We start from the raw sequence: 19,603 nt of genomic DNA, 5'->3' as shown, positions 1-19,603 counted from the left end.
GGACAATTATAATTTGTATTTAATTTTAGTGTTGATTGTTAATCGTTAACCTATAATAGCCACATGCCTCAAATGTATGAGGTAAAAATACTGACTGGGCCATTACATATACTTTTATATCTTTTTTAATTGTATCCACTCAATAAAATCAGGGGATAAAACTTGCAAATAAGTAGGGTAATTGAGAGTCTCTCTTCTGGCATTTCCAAATTCACTCTCATTGGACAAAATTAAGGGGGAAATGCATTTCAAAATTACATTTCAGCATTTTATTTATACTAGGGAAGTGCTATATTTTTTGTTTGTTTGTCAAATCTCCCATGTAATGTCTCTAAAACACTAGGAGCTCAGGGATTGCAGGTCACAATGAAATTTGTTACTAATTACCCACCACCCCTGTTACTGTATATTTACCAGGATCAACATCAATGCCATAATGACTGTATTAAAGTATTTCATTGATGTTTCTATTCAGTTATCATCCTAAATAAACTGGCAATTTGGAGAATAGGTGCTCTAGTTCAGGTAAGACTGGATGTGAAAGCAGTATACACAACAATTAACTCCTTAAGTACTAGTCAGCCTGCAGCCCAAAACTGTAAGCAGCCACTTCCTGTCTTTGTGGTGTGTATGTTGCTGTGTGTGAAGCTCTGAACCCCGAGGGAAGCGGGAGTGAAAGTCCCCAGAGTAGCACATCTAGATTGCTGTGACTCTGGGCAGAAACAGTCCCTGGTCCCCATTCTCTCATTGCCAAGGTGCAAACAGACAGCAGACTAATACTGTCTGGCACCTTTACAGAGACACTTTCAGCATCTTTGACTCTGAGTCACATTGGAAAAAATAAGATCTTGAATGAAGCAATATGTTTCAGCTTCTGGCCACGGAAAGAATGGGAAACGCAGATCATAACCCATGGGATGACGGCATCAGGGACTGTTGCATCCTGTGGCATGCACATGTGCCTTATGAGCATGTAATAGGCATGCAGAAAACGCCGTTTTGGTCTTAGCAACAACGGGGAGGCACAGATATAACTGTTCACAGTGTCGAAACAGTTTGGGGGTACGGCAGACAAGGTGCAGCGAGGCTATCACTTCATGCTGGCATTTCTTAACTTCAGAGTTTTTGCTTATAGGCATTCAGACCACAGTATATGAATGTTTACAACGTAGATTATGGACACGTAGAAGGGGAGTAATGGAAAACACAAGACACACACACACACAAACACACCGACAATGTCTTTGACTTCACAAATACCCAGATTCTGGCCTAGAATGATAAGGTGTCCATTTCAGGGCATTCTTAATTGAAGATTCAACATGACGGCTGCCCCGATGAACTGTCTGCTTTGTCACCATCTTCTATAATCCACCAAGGCACAAAATACTCCAACAGAAGCTATCAGGGCGCTATGTTGAATACGAAGGATGTCCCAAACAAAGCACCATTCTGATATGTCCCCCTAAGGCTTCCTTATTCAGCAAGAGTGCAAGGAAAATGATACTGTTACAGTAGCTCAAGAGTTGAACTTTTGAGCAATGACAAACTGTGCACAGGAGCTTATTGAAGTGGAGGCAAAAAAGACAAATGCGTTTTTCCTTGGAAAGGCAGCCTTTCTGCTGTAAACTGTAGATCCAGTTTTTGATTAAATTTATTATTCCCAATGCACAGAGACACACCGATTTGATCCTTGCATTTTTGCTGAACAGGTTTCAGGGGATTTAAGTTTCCTCTACAGACATCACCATTTAAATATTGTGTTATTGGACATGACTCTGGCACGGCACCGCCATCTAGTGGCAATCTAACGCTATGACAATTAATACTGTGTTGCTGATGGACTTCATCCAGTGCAGCAAGTAAAAAAAAAAATTACCCAACAACTGCCCAGATTTGAAATGCACAACACTCGTGTGGTGACATTTCAATTCTGTGAGGAACGGATGATCTCTAAAACCTCGGCCAGAGCAGGGCGAGGACCCAGAGTTTAGAAAGGGGCTGAGATCACAGGGAAGCGGGGCAAAGGGGAGACCAGATTGTTTTGATTGTGTTTTGGCAACCTAGCTCGTTTAGGATTTGCAGCACTTCCCACAAGGACATTTTCTGCTCTCTGGAAGTACAGCCGCACACAAAACCTCCTTTGACAGAAAGCAGATCAATTCAAACCTCAGTGGTTCTTGTTAATTTTCCTCCCCTTGAGTTAGCTCTTCTAAATCTATGATTACTGTATGACATCTCAGATTTGCCTTACGTTCCTTTCTTAGATCATGGCACTATAAGGAGGTTAATCATGGGTAATGACACAAGACTTGCAGCGGATTGGTTTCCAAATGCCATATATGACTTTGGTTTGATGATTAAATAGTGAGGAAAAACTGCAGAGCTCACCGGCCACATCCGATTAAGTCACACTCTATCTAATTGTCATTTCCAACTAGTTAGAGCATCAGCTGACTGCGCCTATAATGCTGGTGTGAGTTTGATTTCAGCTGTTTTGGTTCTGGTCTGGTCTGAGCACAGTGTACAGTAGAAATGAGAGGAGAGGGATGCAGAAGCTACACTGGTACATGCAACAAAGATACAGTATACTATTTGCTGAAGAGGAGAAGAAAAAAAAAAAACACTTGCACTGCACTCTGGGTAATTGTGCAGCCATTTTCTTTTTACTCACAATAAATCACTACCAGTGAGAAGTTAAAATAAAGTGGCGTTTTCCAATGGCAGCAGGGAAGGAAATACATCAAAAGTGTGTCACTGGTCATAAAGAAACATGGGAAAAAAACAACAGAAGACAACAAAACATGATAGAACAGAACATACTGTAAGACAAACATCCTTTTGCAGTAACGGAACTGTCATCTTTCTAAATGCAACTCTCTTGTTGGAAACTAATAGGATAAAACATAACGCCATGTCCATCACCTGGCTCTGAGACATGAAGGCAAACAGAAGTAAACAGTTTATCTAAATGAAACCAGAGTGTGAAAGGCCTGTTGATTATATCGAGCTGGGATTGTCTGAATAATTGAAATGACACAGACAAAAGAAAGAAATGGTGGGCATGTATTTTAAAACCAGGCTTTGTCTGTAACAGGCTGCTTACTATAATTGTCTGTGACCTTTTTGTGGAAATATGGGATATTCACCTGAATTATTTATCCAGTGGCTAACATGTCCTGACAAGTGACTACTGTGCATAGGTCATGTGCTGTTCCTGCCTTAATGGTAATGTTATGTCTGCATACATAAAGGGGGGAGGCTTTCTATTTGACAGGGGCATTTGTGTATTGTCTAAAATGCAACAATTAAGAGCACTGTGACTGAGCTCAATACTCTCATCAAGAATATTTATATGTAAAAAGAATATACTGTAACACATATCTACTAATGTTTCAGAGAAAATCTCATCGTCTCATGCTAAAAAAGCTAAGTATTCTGGCTTATGCTGCATATGTATCATTTTAGTTACTCGTGCAGGAGTGGGATAAGGAGTTACTGTATATTAGGCCTATCAATTACTTTTTTAAGAGGGCCAAATTTGGAAAACAGTGAAGAGCCAAGGGCCGAACATTTTAATTTCCTTTCCGATTTCTCATCTGCAAAGCTAGGAATTTAAATGTGAAAACAATACCCCTGTTTAATCTTAGTAGGTTGTTATTTTAATAAACACAATTAGCTAATTAGCCGACTAATAAAACGATGATCTCCTAATAATCAAACAATGTAAACACCAATAAACGTAGAATGTTAGCAGGTTATTTAAATAAAAACACAATGAAGTTGCTTTTAACAGTCCATAACAGCGTCGATAGCATGATGTGATAACGTTGATGAACGGGAGTAAACTCTCTTATTGGAAGAAATTATTGTTTTTATACAAATTTCATATTTAGAAATGATCAAAGGGCTGGTTTGAGGTTGTTAAAGGGCCGGATTCGGCCCGTGGGCCACCAATTGAATAGGCCTGCTGTATATGCATTATTGTGAGTTAAGTGTTATAATCATTAACGGGATGGAAGGATTACAATGATATGATCTTACTGTAGATTTTTTTCTTTTCTTTGTCTGAACAGCTGTTAACTAATATAATTTTAATCATATCTACTGTACATTTCTCACAAATGTTCCCTCCTGTAAATGTCATACCACTACATTCTCAGATTGTGTAGATAAAGTAGTGATTCAACCAAAGAGAAAAACACACTTAAACATGACAACACCTACATTTCGTCTAGGAAAAAAACCCAAATCAGATATTGACTGATGATCATACCATAAGGGATGTTATGGAAGTTCAAATGGGATCCTTAATAAATACTTTCCTAAGGGTATAATGGTATGATAACATACAGAATATTACCTTTACAAACAGTGCCACGGAACAGGAGAACAAATAACACAATGAGAGGTATAACATTAGTGTTCACACGAGTAAAACCTCAAGTATAATGAGACAAAGAGACCCACTGGAACGTTTTGGAGTGAGAGGAAGGGAAGGAGGGGTGTCAGTGGGGCAAAAATAAAGGCGCAGCTACTCACGTCGTTTGCAGCCACACTTCTTGATACGCTTAGGGTCTGTGATGTCATCGTGACAAGCTTTGCAGTAGAAAAATGCTCTGAAAGTGACACAGTGAAAAATGTTCATCAAACTGTCCATTTGACAGTTAGTGATCAGCTGTTCATCAGGACGGCAGGATTACCTCTTTACTTCTTTGGCATCACTGGCGATAAAGAATCCCAGCGTTCCTTCCTGCATCTTGACGTGGTTGCCCGGGTTGATAAGGATGCTGGGTTATCAGAGAAATAGACACATCGCGCTCATTAACTTCAGGACAACACTCATGCACACAACATGCTAATCAAGAGGAATGGTACACAGACTTGTTGAAGCCGTTAATCGGACCCGCACTGCGCTTATCTGGACTTTTTTTCTCAACACATTCATCCTTGCTAAACTTTTAGAGCTCGGTTTGTGTCTTAAGTGTTATCATAAACACACTTGCTCCTCTGATTTTGGGGCAATTTGCTGATGTGATACTCACACGAATGGACAGAATGTACAACAATATGATCGCACATTGAATTTTAATTCTTTTCTTTACAGAATGGTATCGGTTTGCCCCAGGGTGAGAAGGGGGACAGAGAGGTACGAGTAAAAGGGACACGGGTAGAAAGAATTAAAATTATGGCTATGGAGTGGTTTTAGTGTACAGTCATCTAGTCGAAACAAATGTTATGATGGCCACTGAGACATGGCTGCAGTACAGAGAATGTACAGTTGTACAGTGTTGTTATCTCGGTTAGTAACTGACAGTATGATGCAAGGGAATGAACAGCTCTTTCTCTTGTCGATACTAGGCTGATTCTACTCAGTGACTCTCTGCTATACTCTATTGCTCTAGGAAGTCCAAAGGTGGATTAACTCACATTAAAATCAGTAGTGTCTCTGCTCCATTGATTTATAGTGTGAAAATAATTAGAATGCACGGTAAGGTCAATATTGACTTAAAATGTTACATTACATTTATTATATTTATATCTAAAGACAAAACTATGATAAAAAAATGTATTACAGCATGCTGAACAACAGCTGCACTAAAAATAAATATCACGGGATATATCAGCCAATGCGTTTTTTTTTTATTGTGAACGGGACTGGTTTAAGACCCTAAGCACTTTAAGCAACTGGCTGTATCATTCCCCATCAATTAGACTGAGACAAAGAGTAGACACCGCACACACACACATACTGTACGCTCACACACACACCCTGGTCATTAATGGTTACCTGTGGGCAACAATCATCAATGATGTGAGTGTGTAACTAAGAAATCAAAACACTGAACCCACAAACCTTTAAGGGTCACACTCCTTCAAAATACATACGACGAGCCCAGATGAAAGATGATGAACTATTGATTCTTCTTTTTTTCTCTCCATTTACTCTACTTAAAACTAAAGCTTTTGTCAATTTGTGAGAACAATACTCATCATATGGCTAACAAAACTACTGTCAGTGCTGGGGTAATGTGTTTTTTATATTAAAAGATACAGTGTGTAGAATTTGGCAGCATTTACTAATGTGTTTGCAGATTGATATCAACTGAATCATGTGTGTCTGTTTCACCCACTTCTGATGTAATGTAGAAGTCTGGTCCCACCTTGAATAGTGTTTTTTGCATTATAGTAACCAATTTTGAAGGAGTGTATAATCTGTGTAGACTAATGGCAGAAGTGAAGTAGTACATCTGAGAACATCTATCTCACTACATCTTTCCTCTGGGCTCTGGAAAAGGCTACATTGGAGAAAAACAAAAATATTAAGGGAGCAATTGAATCCACACACATATCGGGCTGTGATCAAATTGCATCAGTCATGCCGATCAGATTTTTTCCTTCCACATTTTTTTTTCAATAAGTAAAATAGCATTCTTTCAGATTGAATGGCCCCCAAAGAAGTAAACAGGCGTCACGCCTGGCATGCTCTTTAGTGAAATAAAAGGAAAGAAACAGATCAAATCAAGACAGTTCCACAAACATTGCTGCCCAAATCTGAGATTTTACAGGAGTAACTATCCGAGACATTTTTCTTCTGTCAGGTGCAAACTGGTGAATAGAAGCTTAAAAAGCATCAAAACCTCATATTGTGAGCAACAAGGCAAGCATCACACACCTTATGTGATAGTGTCATAGCATGCAGTCACCATACGTCATGAAGAGGACAATAATCAAACAGAAAAGGCATAGCCACTGCGGTACAGGTATAAGGACAGGTACGTAGATGCAGACGGTTGCAGTAACTTCTGTGCAGTTGGATTGTTTCTCAAACACCAAACTGACAGGAAGTGACCTCACTTAAGAACATCTACTCGAGAGACGCACAAGCACGACAGGACATAGTGGCTGAGACGCACAGAAAATGCACATTCACACGCAGACACTCCCTCTCGAGGTAATCACACATAAACCAGACGTACAGACATGCACAGATGGATTTACATTTAGCACTGAGAACATGAGAGGGTGATGGAATGCAAAAGTGAAATGTGTTGCACTTGTGAACATCGTAGCCTATGGTTATTAAATTTCAGTTTGGATCAACTGAATGCTATCCAAATTCAACAGCTCCATGCCTTCCCTAGTGTGTGGAATGATGGAAACAAGGATTGGTGAGGTACTGCTGGTGTAATAAAACCATGAGGAAAAAGACATGCTATTATATCGGCCACTGCCTACAGTACAGCAATGGCAGATAATCAGTCAATTTATTTCATGATTAAATCCAAAATATAGAACAACAGATTATCGGTGCTTATCGACACATCTGAGGTCTAAGTGTGTACAAACTCCTCACTGATTCTGAGTCAAAGAACCATGAAGTACTGATTTAAAAACACCATGAGTGGAATAATTAACTTGGCAAAGCAAACACACGGTAGGGTAACAACTGAGCAACACTGAAAAAAGAACTGAAAGTGAGAGAAATAAACTAAGCAAAGGACTGGTAAAGGACAAACACTGAAAAGATCAAATAAGAGGTAGATATGGAGAGAGGGTGAGCATTTGGCCTTGGTACAGCGACAACAGTAAAGACAAAGAAACAGCACTTCTACAAACATGTCCAATTTATCTATCCTCTCTCTGCCTGCAAAGAAGTTAGTGCATTAAGCACAAGGGACACCATAAAAAAGAGTTAGAAAAAGAGGCCTGTGAGATAGGGTTTGGAAAAATATCCTTGGGGAAACTCCCAAAGTCAGAAGCTTTAAAGTGGTGGAGATTGGGCGGAACTTTGGAAGTAAGATAAGGTAGAGGGCATACCGCTTTCGGCTTCTGCAAACAACAAGAAAAAATCTCAAATCAAACAGTTATCATGGACATAAAGGAAGAGGAGAATATGACTGTTTCCATTGTTTCTCTGCCTATTTAGCAGGTACGCCTTATATGGCAGCACGTGGTGCAAGACACACAATTCAATTATTTCATGCTTGTGCAATGCACCCAAAAAAATTATTGTTTACTAAAAAAAAGTGTTTGATTTTATAGGTGGTTATCTTTTGACAAGGGGTGTGATTTAATCAAATGGCAATGGACATTGTGGTATACATCTTCTAGATATGGAAGCCCATTTCTGCCACCGTGATGAAAAAGAAAAACATCCTGTAAGTCATTATAATGAGATATTATCTCAAAATAATGAATTAGTATCTCAATATTTTGACTTACTTTCTCAATATTTCGACTTACTATCTCATTATTTTGACTTACTATCGCATCATTTTGACCTACTATCTCATTATTTTTGACTTAATATCTCAATATTTTGACCTAGGCCTACCATCACAAGCCCATTTCCACAAATGTGATGAATGTTTTTCATTATTTTGAGATACTAAATACTCTAAATATTGAGATAGTGAGTCAAAATAATGAGATAGTAAGTCAAAATATTGAGATAAGAAGTTTTACTTAGTGACTCAATATTTTGACTTAGGCTTACCATCACAAGCCCATTTTCGCAAATGTGATTAACATTTCTTATTATTTTGAGACACTTAAGTCAAAGTATTGAGATAGTAAGCTAAAATAATGAGATAGTAAGTCAAAATAATGAGATAATAAGTCAAAATATTGAGATATTAAGTCAAAATATTGAGATACTGAGTCAAAATATTGAGATAGTGAGTCAAAATAATGAGATAGTAAGTCAAAATATTGAGATACTAACTCATTATTTTGAGATAGCATCTTATTATAATGACTTACAGGATTTTTGTTTTTCATCACAGTGGCGGTAATGGGCTTCCATACCTAGAAAAGAGCTGTAGGTATAAGGAAAATTATGTCTTTTTCATGTCAAAATCATTACAAAAAAGTATTTTCAATAACTTAACTAGCTTAAAAGATTTTTTTTTTTAAATATCGCACTGGGATAAATTCTAGCTTAGAATCAAATATGTACACATCTAGAAATTTCATAACGTCAAAATTATTAAAATTTGATTTTAGCTTCTAATGTCAAAAATGACCATCATTTGCCATGCAATCCTGCCAGTACACAAAAACATTTGACACAGGTGAATGGGGAAGGGAGGGTGAGATTTGGCAATTGAGATCAGAGAAATAGTACTTCATGTTGTTATTGGTGATAAGACTGACGCTGATGTAGAGTTAGTGGTTATCATACAGACTGAACAGGGACACAATAGAGTCAAGTTAAGGAAAAACATGACGTGAGATTCAAATGTGCAGCAAAATTGGTTATTTATGTGTGAATGTGTCTCTGAATTGACAGAACAATATAATCAAAATGAAACAAAAAATGTTGCAGTGCAGTAATACTTGTCTGAAACCAAGTTTAAATATCAACCACATCTTTTACAGTTACTCCTGCACACCTGCTAGGTTTGATATAGAATTGGCCTCCACCAAGGACATACAGTCAGTATTATCAGTCCCATTTATTTGTTTGCCAAATAGCGTGATATTCCAAAAAGTTCTTATTGGAATTCAATAAAATTTTGAGGAAGATAGGCCCCAAAGGCAAGGAATAAGTGATTTGTTTTCGGTGCAAATCCATACATTTCTGTACTAGGTTTCTTAAAAAGGCGAGACAGGATTTCTTGGAAATTTCTGCTAATTTCTCATGTACCACCGCACTTTAATGAAAAGCTTTGGCACACTAAAATGAGACGCAGATAGTCAAGAAGACTGTGCAGCCTTGGCGGAGATATGTGCTCTTTGATTGCTTTCTAGTTGTGTTATTGTGTGTACTGATAGTCATATTGGCACGCTATCATACAAATGTCATTCGGCAACTTAATGTCATCAAATGTAATCTGAATATCAACTGTTTGGGGGAAAAGAATATAAGATATTTTATGAAAAGATCCACTTGAAGCGAGTCACTTTTAACGCAGTCATACCTGATGTTAGTGGAAGAAAGATGCAATGAACAAACCTGCTCTCTCTCTGCTCAGACTTGTATTCGATGGCGATAAGCAACAGCTTCAGCTTCACGTAACACAGCCTGTAAAACATGTGCACTCATTAGCGGACAGCACTGTGTAAGCAAATGAGTGATGTGTTCAAAACACCTTTGAAATTCACATCTTGTCTTTCTTTCTTCACTTCAGGATTGTTAGCTCTACCTACCGCTGACTGTGGGCTTGCTGAGCGAGGGAAGAGGGATACTTACTCGCAGACAGTGGGGAAGGTGAGGCCGACAAAGGCACTGGACAAATACTCTGTGTACATCTCATTAGCCACCCCTTCTAGGTAATACTTCTGCCATGTGTCCTCCTCAATCTGACAAAAAACAAGCATGGAAATGTCACATGTGAGATGAAGGAAAAACACTGTTTTCCTTCCAATAGCGGCCCAATGTGGTCTGCAGATGTTCCGCCGCACAACATCAGCCTGGTCATTATAAGCTGATCCATCATCTTTATGACAAGAGAACAGTTCTTTGATAGAGACAAGCACCTCTTCAATTTTGAGCCACAGAAACACTGAACAGATTCCATATGAAATGTCACAGTAAAATATGATGTGCCAGGACAATTGAAAACACTCTCTGGACAAAGATGTCAAAAAATTTCTGGGGAATGTGCTGTGTTTGATAGATCTAGTCCATCTGTCAGCAGAGAAATCTACTGTATCCACTTATAGCAACCTTGCCTTCAATCCCTGAATAAATCATCTAATTTAGCAAAAACGCAATGTGAGAATTCATTCATCCGTATTACTTCAGTCTGTTCAGAGAGAGTGACTGAGACGAGGCAAGTTAATCTTGTCCTCTGTGTTACCTCAATGAAGGACCTCATAGAGAAGAGGTTGGCTAGCATGGTGGACAGGCCCTGGGCCAGACAGCTCTGGGCAATGAAGCCCGCCTTCAGCTCCGCCAGGCAGATAGCGTCGTCGCCCTCCTTCCAGTTCCAGCTCGGAATGTTCAGCAGATGGGCCTTCATCACACGACAGACAGAGGAGGTCACAAGACACGGAAAACTAAGCACATCATTCAGATTTCTTAAAGGAATATTTCAATATTTTGGGAAGTACGCTCATTCGCTTTCTGGCGGAAAGTTAGATGAGAAGGGGAATACCACGCTCATGTTTGGACGGGAAATATAGAGCAACAGTACAGGCAGCTGTTTAGCTTAGATTAGCACAAAGACTGGAAACACGGGGTAACAGCTAGCCTGGCTCTGTGGAGGTTGCAAAGAAACCAGCAGATACTTCAGGGAGTTAGTTGCCCCAGCCAAGAAATATACCAGGGCATAATCCATTGCATAATGGCAAATTGTTTTTAGAATTTTTTTTCCCCACAAAATGTTGATCTGATAAAAATAACCTCTTTTTTTTTTTTTAATCACATTTGCTCAAAGTTACCGACTTCAGCTTAAAATTGTTAAAAAGCAAATTTGAAGGCAGTCATTTCATAAATAATCATTAATTTGGCCTTTACTACAACAACTGCACTTAATGTTTAGTTAGTCAAATCTCAGACATGTTATTTACAGAAACAAATGGTGTTTCAGTGCAACCGTCAATGGGTATAACGGTTGTGCAAAAAAAGGCTACATTAGAGGGGTGTCATTTTCACAAATGCTACCATAAAAACGTGATTCTTTCCTCAGAAAATTATTATATAACAATGCAACGTATCCTCATACAACGGTTGGTATGATGGCTTGCGAAAAGTTATTCTTAATTTCTCGTGTTTTCATACGAAATGTTCAGCAACATGTGTCAATTTTCGCTCGTTACATGCATACAGTCTTTTCAAAATAAACTTCCTTGGTTAGGTTTAGGTAAAGACTGTGGTTTGGATTAAAATAACTATGCTTGAAATACAAACAAAGTCTTTAAATACCAGTTAAAATCAATGCAAAGCAACACAGTAACATGTGTAATAATTGAGTGAATTGTCATGTTACATGTTACATGTTCTTCAGGAGTCAAGAGAGCGTGTGGGTAATGGAGTGAGCAGTCGCTCGTATGGCACATGTTGCTATGAATTACCCAATGATTAAACCAACTACTGAATTAAAGTACATTGCTGTTAGTCAGACAGGGTTGCGGGTTAACCCGTTATAAATGCTCTGGAGGAATAGAGAGCAGCCAAGATGATGTGAAGCAATCTTATATATCACAGGTCTTACCTTATTGTGGTACTGCAACATCTGTGTGATTATTCTGATCTTGGGATGGTAGTTCTTGATCGAAATAACCCTAGAAGATGAAAAACAGGCACAGATGTAACACCCTATCTATCTAGTCAGTTAGTTTCCACTGATTTCATAGTCCAGAGGATACATTACCTCATGATGTTGGAGGCATCTTCAGCATCAGGATCTGCACAGTATTTATTGGCTAGGATAAGACAGGCATCTGCAGACTCGATCTGTGTGTAGGGACCAAAGAAACAGATGTGTTAACATTATAGTCAGTACTTATTAACACGCATTCAGTGTGTCTGTCTTTCTCATAGAAAATTAAACAAATTAGTGGGTTTAACTTTGGGCAGTTTCAATTAGTCATACTCCTGATGAAAGTGCATCCGATTTCTTTTCTTTTTCTTTTCTCTTCTGTTGAACCATTTTAAATAAATAAAAAAAAAATCCTGCACTGTTTTCCTCTGCTCTCTATACCCACTAAAGTCAAAAAATAAAAACTCAAAATGACTGATTTACTCAATGAAATTTTGCTTTTAATCCATCAAATTTAATCTACACTTAAATAAGGGTGTAACGATACATAGATCTGGATCAATATACAGTATATCGATTCAATGATCAACGATCCAATATCATCGATGCAGATCTTTAAGATACGTCTTTACTTTGAAATTCTTAACTGATAAAAAAGATTTGCACTTAAACATGAGAAATGTGGCACTTTATAGCGAACAACAGGAAGTCTATTTATTATTTAAAATAAAAAGAATATATTGTTTTTTTCATTTAAATGTCTGGAAGAGAGCAGTAATAAAATTGTCAAATCATAATTTCGCTGCTTTTTGTGAGTTGATAGATGTAACTGATTGTGTTAAATATATATGAAATATGATATTGTCTCTGATCGATCTCAGGCCCCTGAATAGAATTGAATCAAAACTGTATCGTGGCAGTCTTTGTGACATCAGCAAATATTGTATCGTTGTCCAAAGAATCGATATAATATCGTATCGTGATCAAACTTGAGATTTACACCCCTACACTTAAATTCAACAACCGTTGTCTATAACTTTATGTGATTTCATCTCTCCGGTAGTCCCGTCACCAACTGTACCTTCACTCTGGCGAGATCGTGAGGGTTGAGGACAGATCCCTGGTAGAACTCTACTTGGGTAAAATGGCGTTTGAATAAGGCTTCCAGCTCAAGATTAGGGGAAATACTAACACACAGAGAAAAGAAGAGAGGTGTTAGCGTACCCATATACACAGGCTGACTGTGCATTGTTTCACACATTGTGATCTGCTAACCTACACGAGGTGAGGAAGCAAAAATTAACTTACTTATGGAGAAAAACAATTTCAACATTGACATCATCCCTGTCCTTGTGTAGGAAGTCTTTGAGGAAGTTGGAGACACTTTCGAGGGTAATATGACCACAGACCACAATGTGCCTGGAAGGGGGGAAGAAATCATCTTGAGTGGGCGACATAAATCACTGCAGACACTGGCATGTCTCCCAAAGATAATCAGTCAAACCAAAGCACTCTAACATCTAACTCAAATATAGACTGAAAAAAAACTATATACATGTCAAGAAATGTCATTTCAAAGCAAACAAGTAACCGAATTATATATTTTTTTGCCATAAAAGTGAATATTTTCCCCCATGTAATGAAAGTGGTTAAATTCTGCACAACAAGTGCAATCAAACACTCAACTCTGAACCACTTTAGAAAATCTAAGATATAATCACACAGCCCACAGTGGTTGGATTGTCATCCGTTCTCAATATAAAAACTGTCCCTTCGGCCAAACCAGCCCTTTGTGAGCTGAATGGATGTTGACAAAGACATGTACATCAATATGCTTGTGCTTTTATACAGAACATTACTAGAAACTTTCAAAGTGATTTCGAGGCCTGTGGTTGACACAAATTCTAAACAGGACCTCGGAGTATTTGACGGGTCCGCTGGCAAAACATGTGGCGCATTACAGCAGAGGGATCTGTCAGATTGTGCACGGGGCTGATTACAGCAGTGAGGAAGTACGATGGTTAGGTTGGAACGATTTGGGAGTTGAGGTTGTGTCCCTGTTTGTCCTCTGACTGCACCGTAGGCCAGACTGATCAAGACCAAAGGTCAGCTTTATGGTTATATCATGAGATGAGAGTCATTTGGGTGATTTGGATGGTCACTGTCCCAAGTCTGAACTTTAAACTTTAAATTCTGAACAGTCTCAACAATGACACTTGTGGTGCTTCTGTTACATTGTAGTGTCCCGGAACTGAAAGAAATAATTTCAATTCCCACATCATGTATCAGTCATTGATGAAAATATTCTTTTTGCTTGATTTATTTTTTTTCAAATTCATGTTAAGGATTTGAGTTATCTTACTCCTTTAAAGGGATAGTTTGGGTGTTTTGAAGTGGGGTTGAGGTACTCATCCATAGTCAGTGTATTGCCTACTGATGAAGGTCGACACGCCCCCAGCTTGGAGAAGCAAACAGGAGTTACCGCACATAAGTAAAGCAATGTACTGCTGTGGACGGGGCCGGCAGCAAAACATATTTTAGCTACCTAAAAGAAAGGCCCACCTAAAAAAATATGTTTAAATGTACACTATATTTAGAATATTTTCACCACGTTACCTTGCCGTCAAACATCCCTTTCCGAGGGGTAACTGAAGCCATTGTATCCATCCATGCTCTCAACAAAGCCACCAGACTCCATTGAATTTTACCTTGCAGAACACTGGGGATTGCTGGTCTACCGCTGCCTCAATCGGTTAGTTTGTTTGTGTTATTGTGGGACTTTGGTGAAACTGAACTAATCAAAGTCACACAATAACACAAACAAACTTATCGGTCGAGGCAGCGGTAGACCAGCATCTCCCGTGTTCCTGTGAAGTAAAATTACAATTTTTTTTTTTTTTTTCCAATGGAGTCTGGTGGCTTTGGTGGAGAGCATAGATAACGGCTTTAGTTTCCCGTCGTAAAGGGCTGTCTGACAGTGAGGTAAACCGGCAAAAATATTCTAAATATTGCGTACACTTAAAGGGATATGGATCTCTTTTTAGGTGGCTAAAATATGTTTTGCTGCTGCCCCCGTCCACAGCAGTGCATTGCTTTGCTCCTATGCTGGTACTCCCGTCCGCTTCTCCAAACTGGGGGTGTGCCGACCGTCAACTACTGTAGGTAATACACTGACTATGGAGAAGTACCTCACCCAAACTACCCCTTTAATGTTATTGTAGCACTGCTATAAGTTGTTGTTATTAAGAAATTCTTGGAACTCAATCATGATATGGTAATAATAGGCAATGTAATCACGCTAATCTAGTGGATTTAAGACACTTTATATGCTTCATTTGCACTGTGGTAAGCTGAGCTACCCTTCTGGATTTAAAGTTAAATGTCACCAAGTCTTATTGCCAAACCCCTAAATGAGAAATCCAAACATGCTCAGTAGAATCCAGGCCTTATACTGACATGGATTAGTGTGGACACTCGGCAGACACCCTAATTACCCTATGGAGACCTGTAAGGCAATCTGTGTAATGACAATGGCCTTATCCACTACTTAGCACGATGTGCCAGGAGACAAATGAACCACTTTAGTTTTGAGTGCCTGGACACTGGACAGCTTTGCATTTAAAATTATAAGTATTGGGTTACTCTTTCCTAAAATAAAAAAAAACCCCTGTGGTCATATTTGTTCACTGCTCAATCTCTTATTATCGAACCAGATTTGTCTCCTTCAATCCATTATCATACTGTTATACACAAGAAAGAGGCTCTGGCTAACACATTGACCTTAAAAAGTTGACGTCTAAAATTATAGAACATTACTGAAATGTGACTCAGTCTGGCAGGTTTAAAGGAAACAGATATTTATTGATGTTAGATGAGAAGAACCATAGTCCAGATCGCTTAGTGTTCTCCTACCCAGTACCAGATGGACTGGGTAGGGCTGAACTGAAGTGGACTTGGCAAGGTAATGTGACAGACATATTGGGAGAATGGCAGTTTGTGGATGTTGCAGGACATAATGGTCTTCGCAGATGTCGCCTCTGTCCTTTAAGAGAATCTAATGAGCAGCCGTGATTGCATGGTTGGCCAAAGGGGCCGTGTGGTCTTACAAGCTGATGAGCTGAGATGTCTGTGGGCAGCCGGCAGTATTTGGCACTAGATGTCTCTCATAACAAGAGATGAAAAACATCAGTCACGTTTTCCTATTTCCAGTATCCAGATGCCCTTCTACAAGGGTAGAAGGAATATACAGATGTATGGTGTATTATTTGGTTTGTGTGGGTTCAGTATTAGGTTATAAATCTCAAACACCCACACACACACTAGGTGTAGGGAAGGGATTTATCAGCAAAGCAAAACATTCTTCCTCATGTATCAAGCTTTGGTTCTTCCCCTGATCATGCCACTAGTTTCAGTCTCTGTATTTAAGACGGAAATATTGTTGAAATATTATGCTTCACTTGATAGACATCACTAAAGTTGGCATGTCTCTTCTAAGTTTTCCTCCTTTTAGTGTTCCAATAATAGGGGTGGGGGGGGGGAAATCGATACAGCATAGTATCGCGATATTTTGCGTGGGTATATTGCATTTATACACGGACATCAAGACATCATCGATGTTTTATTATAAAAACTATTAACCTCTTAACAATCCAATGGAGGACGGAACCTGCCAAAATCCAAAAATAAATGAATAAATAAATAAATGACTCGATAAATAAAGAAATGTCATTAAATGTAGCAAAAATACTATTAAAAATAAATGTAGACATTGATTAATTGATAAAATGTGACATATATTGATATTTCTGTTTTATTTATTTATCTTTGTATTAATGCTAAGGGAAAATAATGCAAAAATAAACAAATAAAGAAATGCATAAATACATAAATAAATACACAGATTTAAAAATAAATTAAAAAGAAATGCAAAAAGAAATAAAGAAATAAATGCAAAAAGAAATAATAAATTAAAAAAAATATAAAAAGAAATACATAAAAGGGAAAATTAAACAATGGTAAATAAATAAAGGAATTAATACAAAGATAAATAAAGAAGCAAATTAAAACAGAAATATCAATTTATGTCACTTTTATCAATTTATTAATGACTACATTTATTTTTTAGTATTTTATGACAGTTATTTATTTATTGGGTCATTTATTTATTATTCTTTTTTTTTTTTTAAACTGGCATGGCCATTTTAAAAGGGGTCCCTTGACCTCTGACCTCCAGATATGTAAATGTAAACTCTGAGATATAATACGATAATAACGTATTGTGGGGCCTCTGGTGATTCCCACCCCTAGCCAATAGTTGCATCAAATTGAACACTGAGATCATTGGCTAGTTAAATAGGATAGGATATCTTAGATAATTCAAACACTTATAATTGCTCCATAACCAAAAAACATCCCCTCTGATTAACCTGATTGTACTGTACAGCTTAAACTATAGACATAACTAAAAAACAAAACAAAAGAGCACTCAGGGGCACAGATTTTTACAAGAAAACCAAACACATCAACCTGGAAACTAAAAAAAAACAGTGTGGCACACAATCACATTAAATGCAAAGGGGTATTACAGAGCGTGCACACACGAAACATGCAGTTGGGGCACATCCCAGGATGTCACTGGGGATGCACTGAATACAGAATGATCACACGGGGAGCTCAAACATCAGCAACAGAGGTCACTCACTTGGTACTGCTCTAATCCTTAGGATCAGTGATGAAACCTACTGCAAGAATCATCGTCAACATGTTGCAATTCATAGCAACTTAGTTGAAATTGCATCTCCTGTGATTAATGTCAAGAAGTGTGCAGGGATATATATTAGGGCTGTCAAAGTTAACGCGTTAATGCAAATTTGTTTTAACGCCACTAATTTCTTTAACGCATTAAGCCAACTTGCGATTTTCAGGTTGTAGCGGGCTCAGTTTTCAAGCTAGAGTGAAGATATTTCCTCATATGAAACTACAAAAACCTAAGGAATCCATTGGTACCAACCATGTCATACTAGCCTGTCAGCTAAAGAGGCTTAATAATGCTCCAAACTTACACTAAATTTTGGTGAGAAAAAACTGGCATGGCCATTTTCAAAGGGGTCCCTTGACCTCTGACCTCAAGAAATGAAAATGGGTTCTATGGGTACCCACGAGTCTGCCCTTTACAGACATGCCCACTTTATGATAATCACATGCAGTTTGGGGCAAGTCATAGTCAAGTCAGCACACTGACACACTGACAGCTGTTGTTGCCTGTTGGGCTTGAGTTTGCCATGTTATGATTTGACCATATTTTCTATGCTAAATGCAGTACCTGTGAGGGTTTCTGGACAATATTTGTCATTGTTTTGTGTTGTTAATTGATTTCCAATAATTCATATATTCAGACATTTGCATAAAGCAAGCATATTTGCACACTCCCATGTTGATAAGAGTATTAAATACTTGGAAAATTTCCCTTTAAGGTACATTTTGAACAGATAAAAAATGTGCGATTAATTGCGATTAACTATGGACAAGCTTGCGTATAATTGCGATTAAATATTTTAATCTTTTGACAGCCCTAATAACTATATAATGCACTTTTATGCAGATTCTTTGGAAACTCTGCCAGGTGTAGGTTTTAACATTATGTAAGCGTGTGCCCGATAACGTAGGAGTCTTTGGGCCTGCCTGCCTCAAGTTGCTAGCCCTTATAGAGGACGTTCAAAGGTGTATGTCAGAGTTCAGCTAGGGTTGAAGCCAGTTTCCATGCCAACCCCTCTGTTGAAGTTGAGGGCTAATGGAAACCATAGAGTCATAATGGAAACAGCAGGGCCCCGACTGCAGTGGGCGCCAACAGAATGCAACACTTGTCATTATTATATCAGCGTACGCAGGCTGAGTGCTGTCACTGCGCTCACGGGTGTACGCTACACTGCACAGAGCACTATAAGCAACGCTAGCATGAAACAGAAACTCAGTATGGATCCAATGCGAGTCCAGTCTCACTTCCAAATAACCTTCAAGGCCTGTTTCAAATGACAGAGGCCAGGCGGCGAGATGAAATAAGGGTTAAAATAGTTCACAATGTATCATGACCTCATTGTTTGCGAGCTCTGTAATCAGTCGGATACTTGTAATCTCCTAATCTCATTTCCATGATAGACTTCTTTTTTTTGTGCTGACAGCTGCTAAATAACTGAACCCCGATGGCGATCCTGAACCCACATGACAAAGCGGTTTTGTCTACGTGTCAGGTCCTATACATGTAAACACACATATTTAAATGATTATGCAAAGAGCCTGGTGCCACTCTAAGCCTGTGTGTTTGGTGGGTATCTTCTGATTGTTACCACATGTATGCCTAACCAGAGGGAGAAATGGAAGTGGGGTGTGGAGAG

At 38.5% G+C, this 19,603-nt stretch overlaps 1 protein-coding gene across 14 annotated transcripts in view; it reads right to left on the bottom strand.

Annotated features, from left to right (window-relative positions):
* Nucleotides 1–19,603, bottom strand: part of kcnma1a (potassium large conductance calcium-activated channel, subfamily M, alpha member 1a) — a 182,607-nt gene that overhangs the window by 36,985 nt on the left and 126,019 nt on the right. For all 14 annotated transcript variants that reach the window (XM_074645990.1, XM_074645993.1, XM_074645991.1 and 11 more), the window contains exons 10-18: nt 13,521–13,631; nt 13,294–13,399; nt 12,324–12,406; nt 12,165–12,234; nt 10,809–10,964; nt 10,199–10,308; nt 9,962–10,030; nt 4,704–4,790; nt 4,543–4,619 (exon numbers count right to left, since the gene is read on the bottom strand). In XM_074645990.1, coding sequence (XP_074502091.1) covers nt 4,543–4,619; nt 4,704–4,790; nt 9,962–10,030; nt 10,199–10,308; nt 10,809–10,964; nt 12,165–12,234; nt 12,324–12,406; nt 13,294–13,399; nt 13,521–13,631 — 869 coding nt within the window. The remainder of the gene's footprint in view (nt 1–4,542; nt 4,620–4,703; nt 4,791–9,961; nt 10,031–10,198; nt 10,309–10,808; nt 10,965–12,164; nt 12,235–12,323; nt 12,407–13,293; nt 13,400–13,520; nt 13,632–19,603) is intronic.

This window comes from Sebastes fasciatus, chromosome 9, assembly GCF_043250625.1.
Source record: "Sebastes fasciatus isolate fSebFas1 chromosome 9, fSebFas1.pri, whole genome shotgun sequence".
NCBI classification, from domain to species: domain Eukaryota; kingdom Metazoa; phylum Chordata; class Actinopteri; order Perciformes; family Sebastidae; genus Sebastes; species Sebastes fasciatus.
The sequence above is the reverse complement of the archived record's forward strand: the minus strand, read 5'-3'. Positions and strand labels throughout refer to the sequence as shown.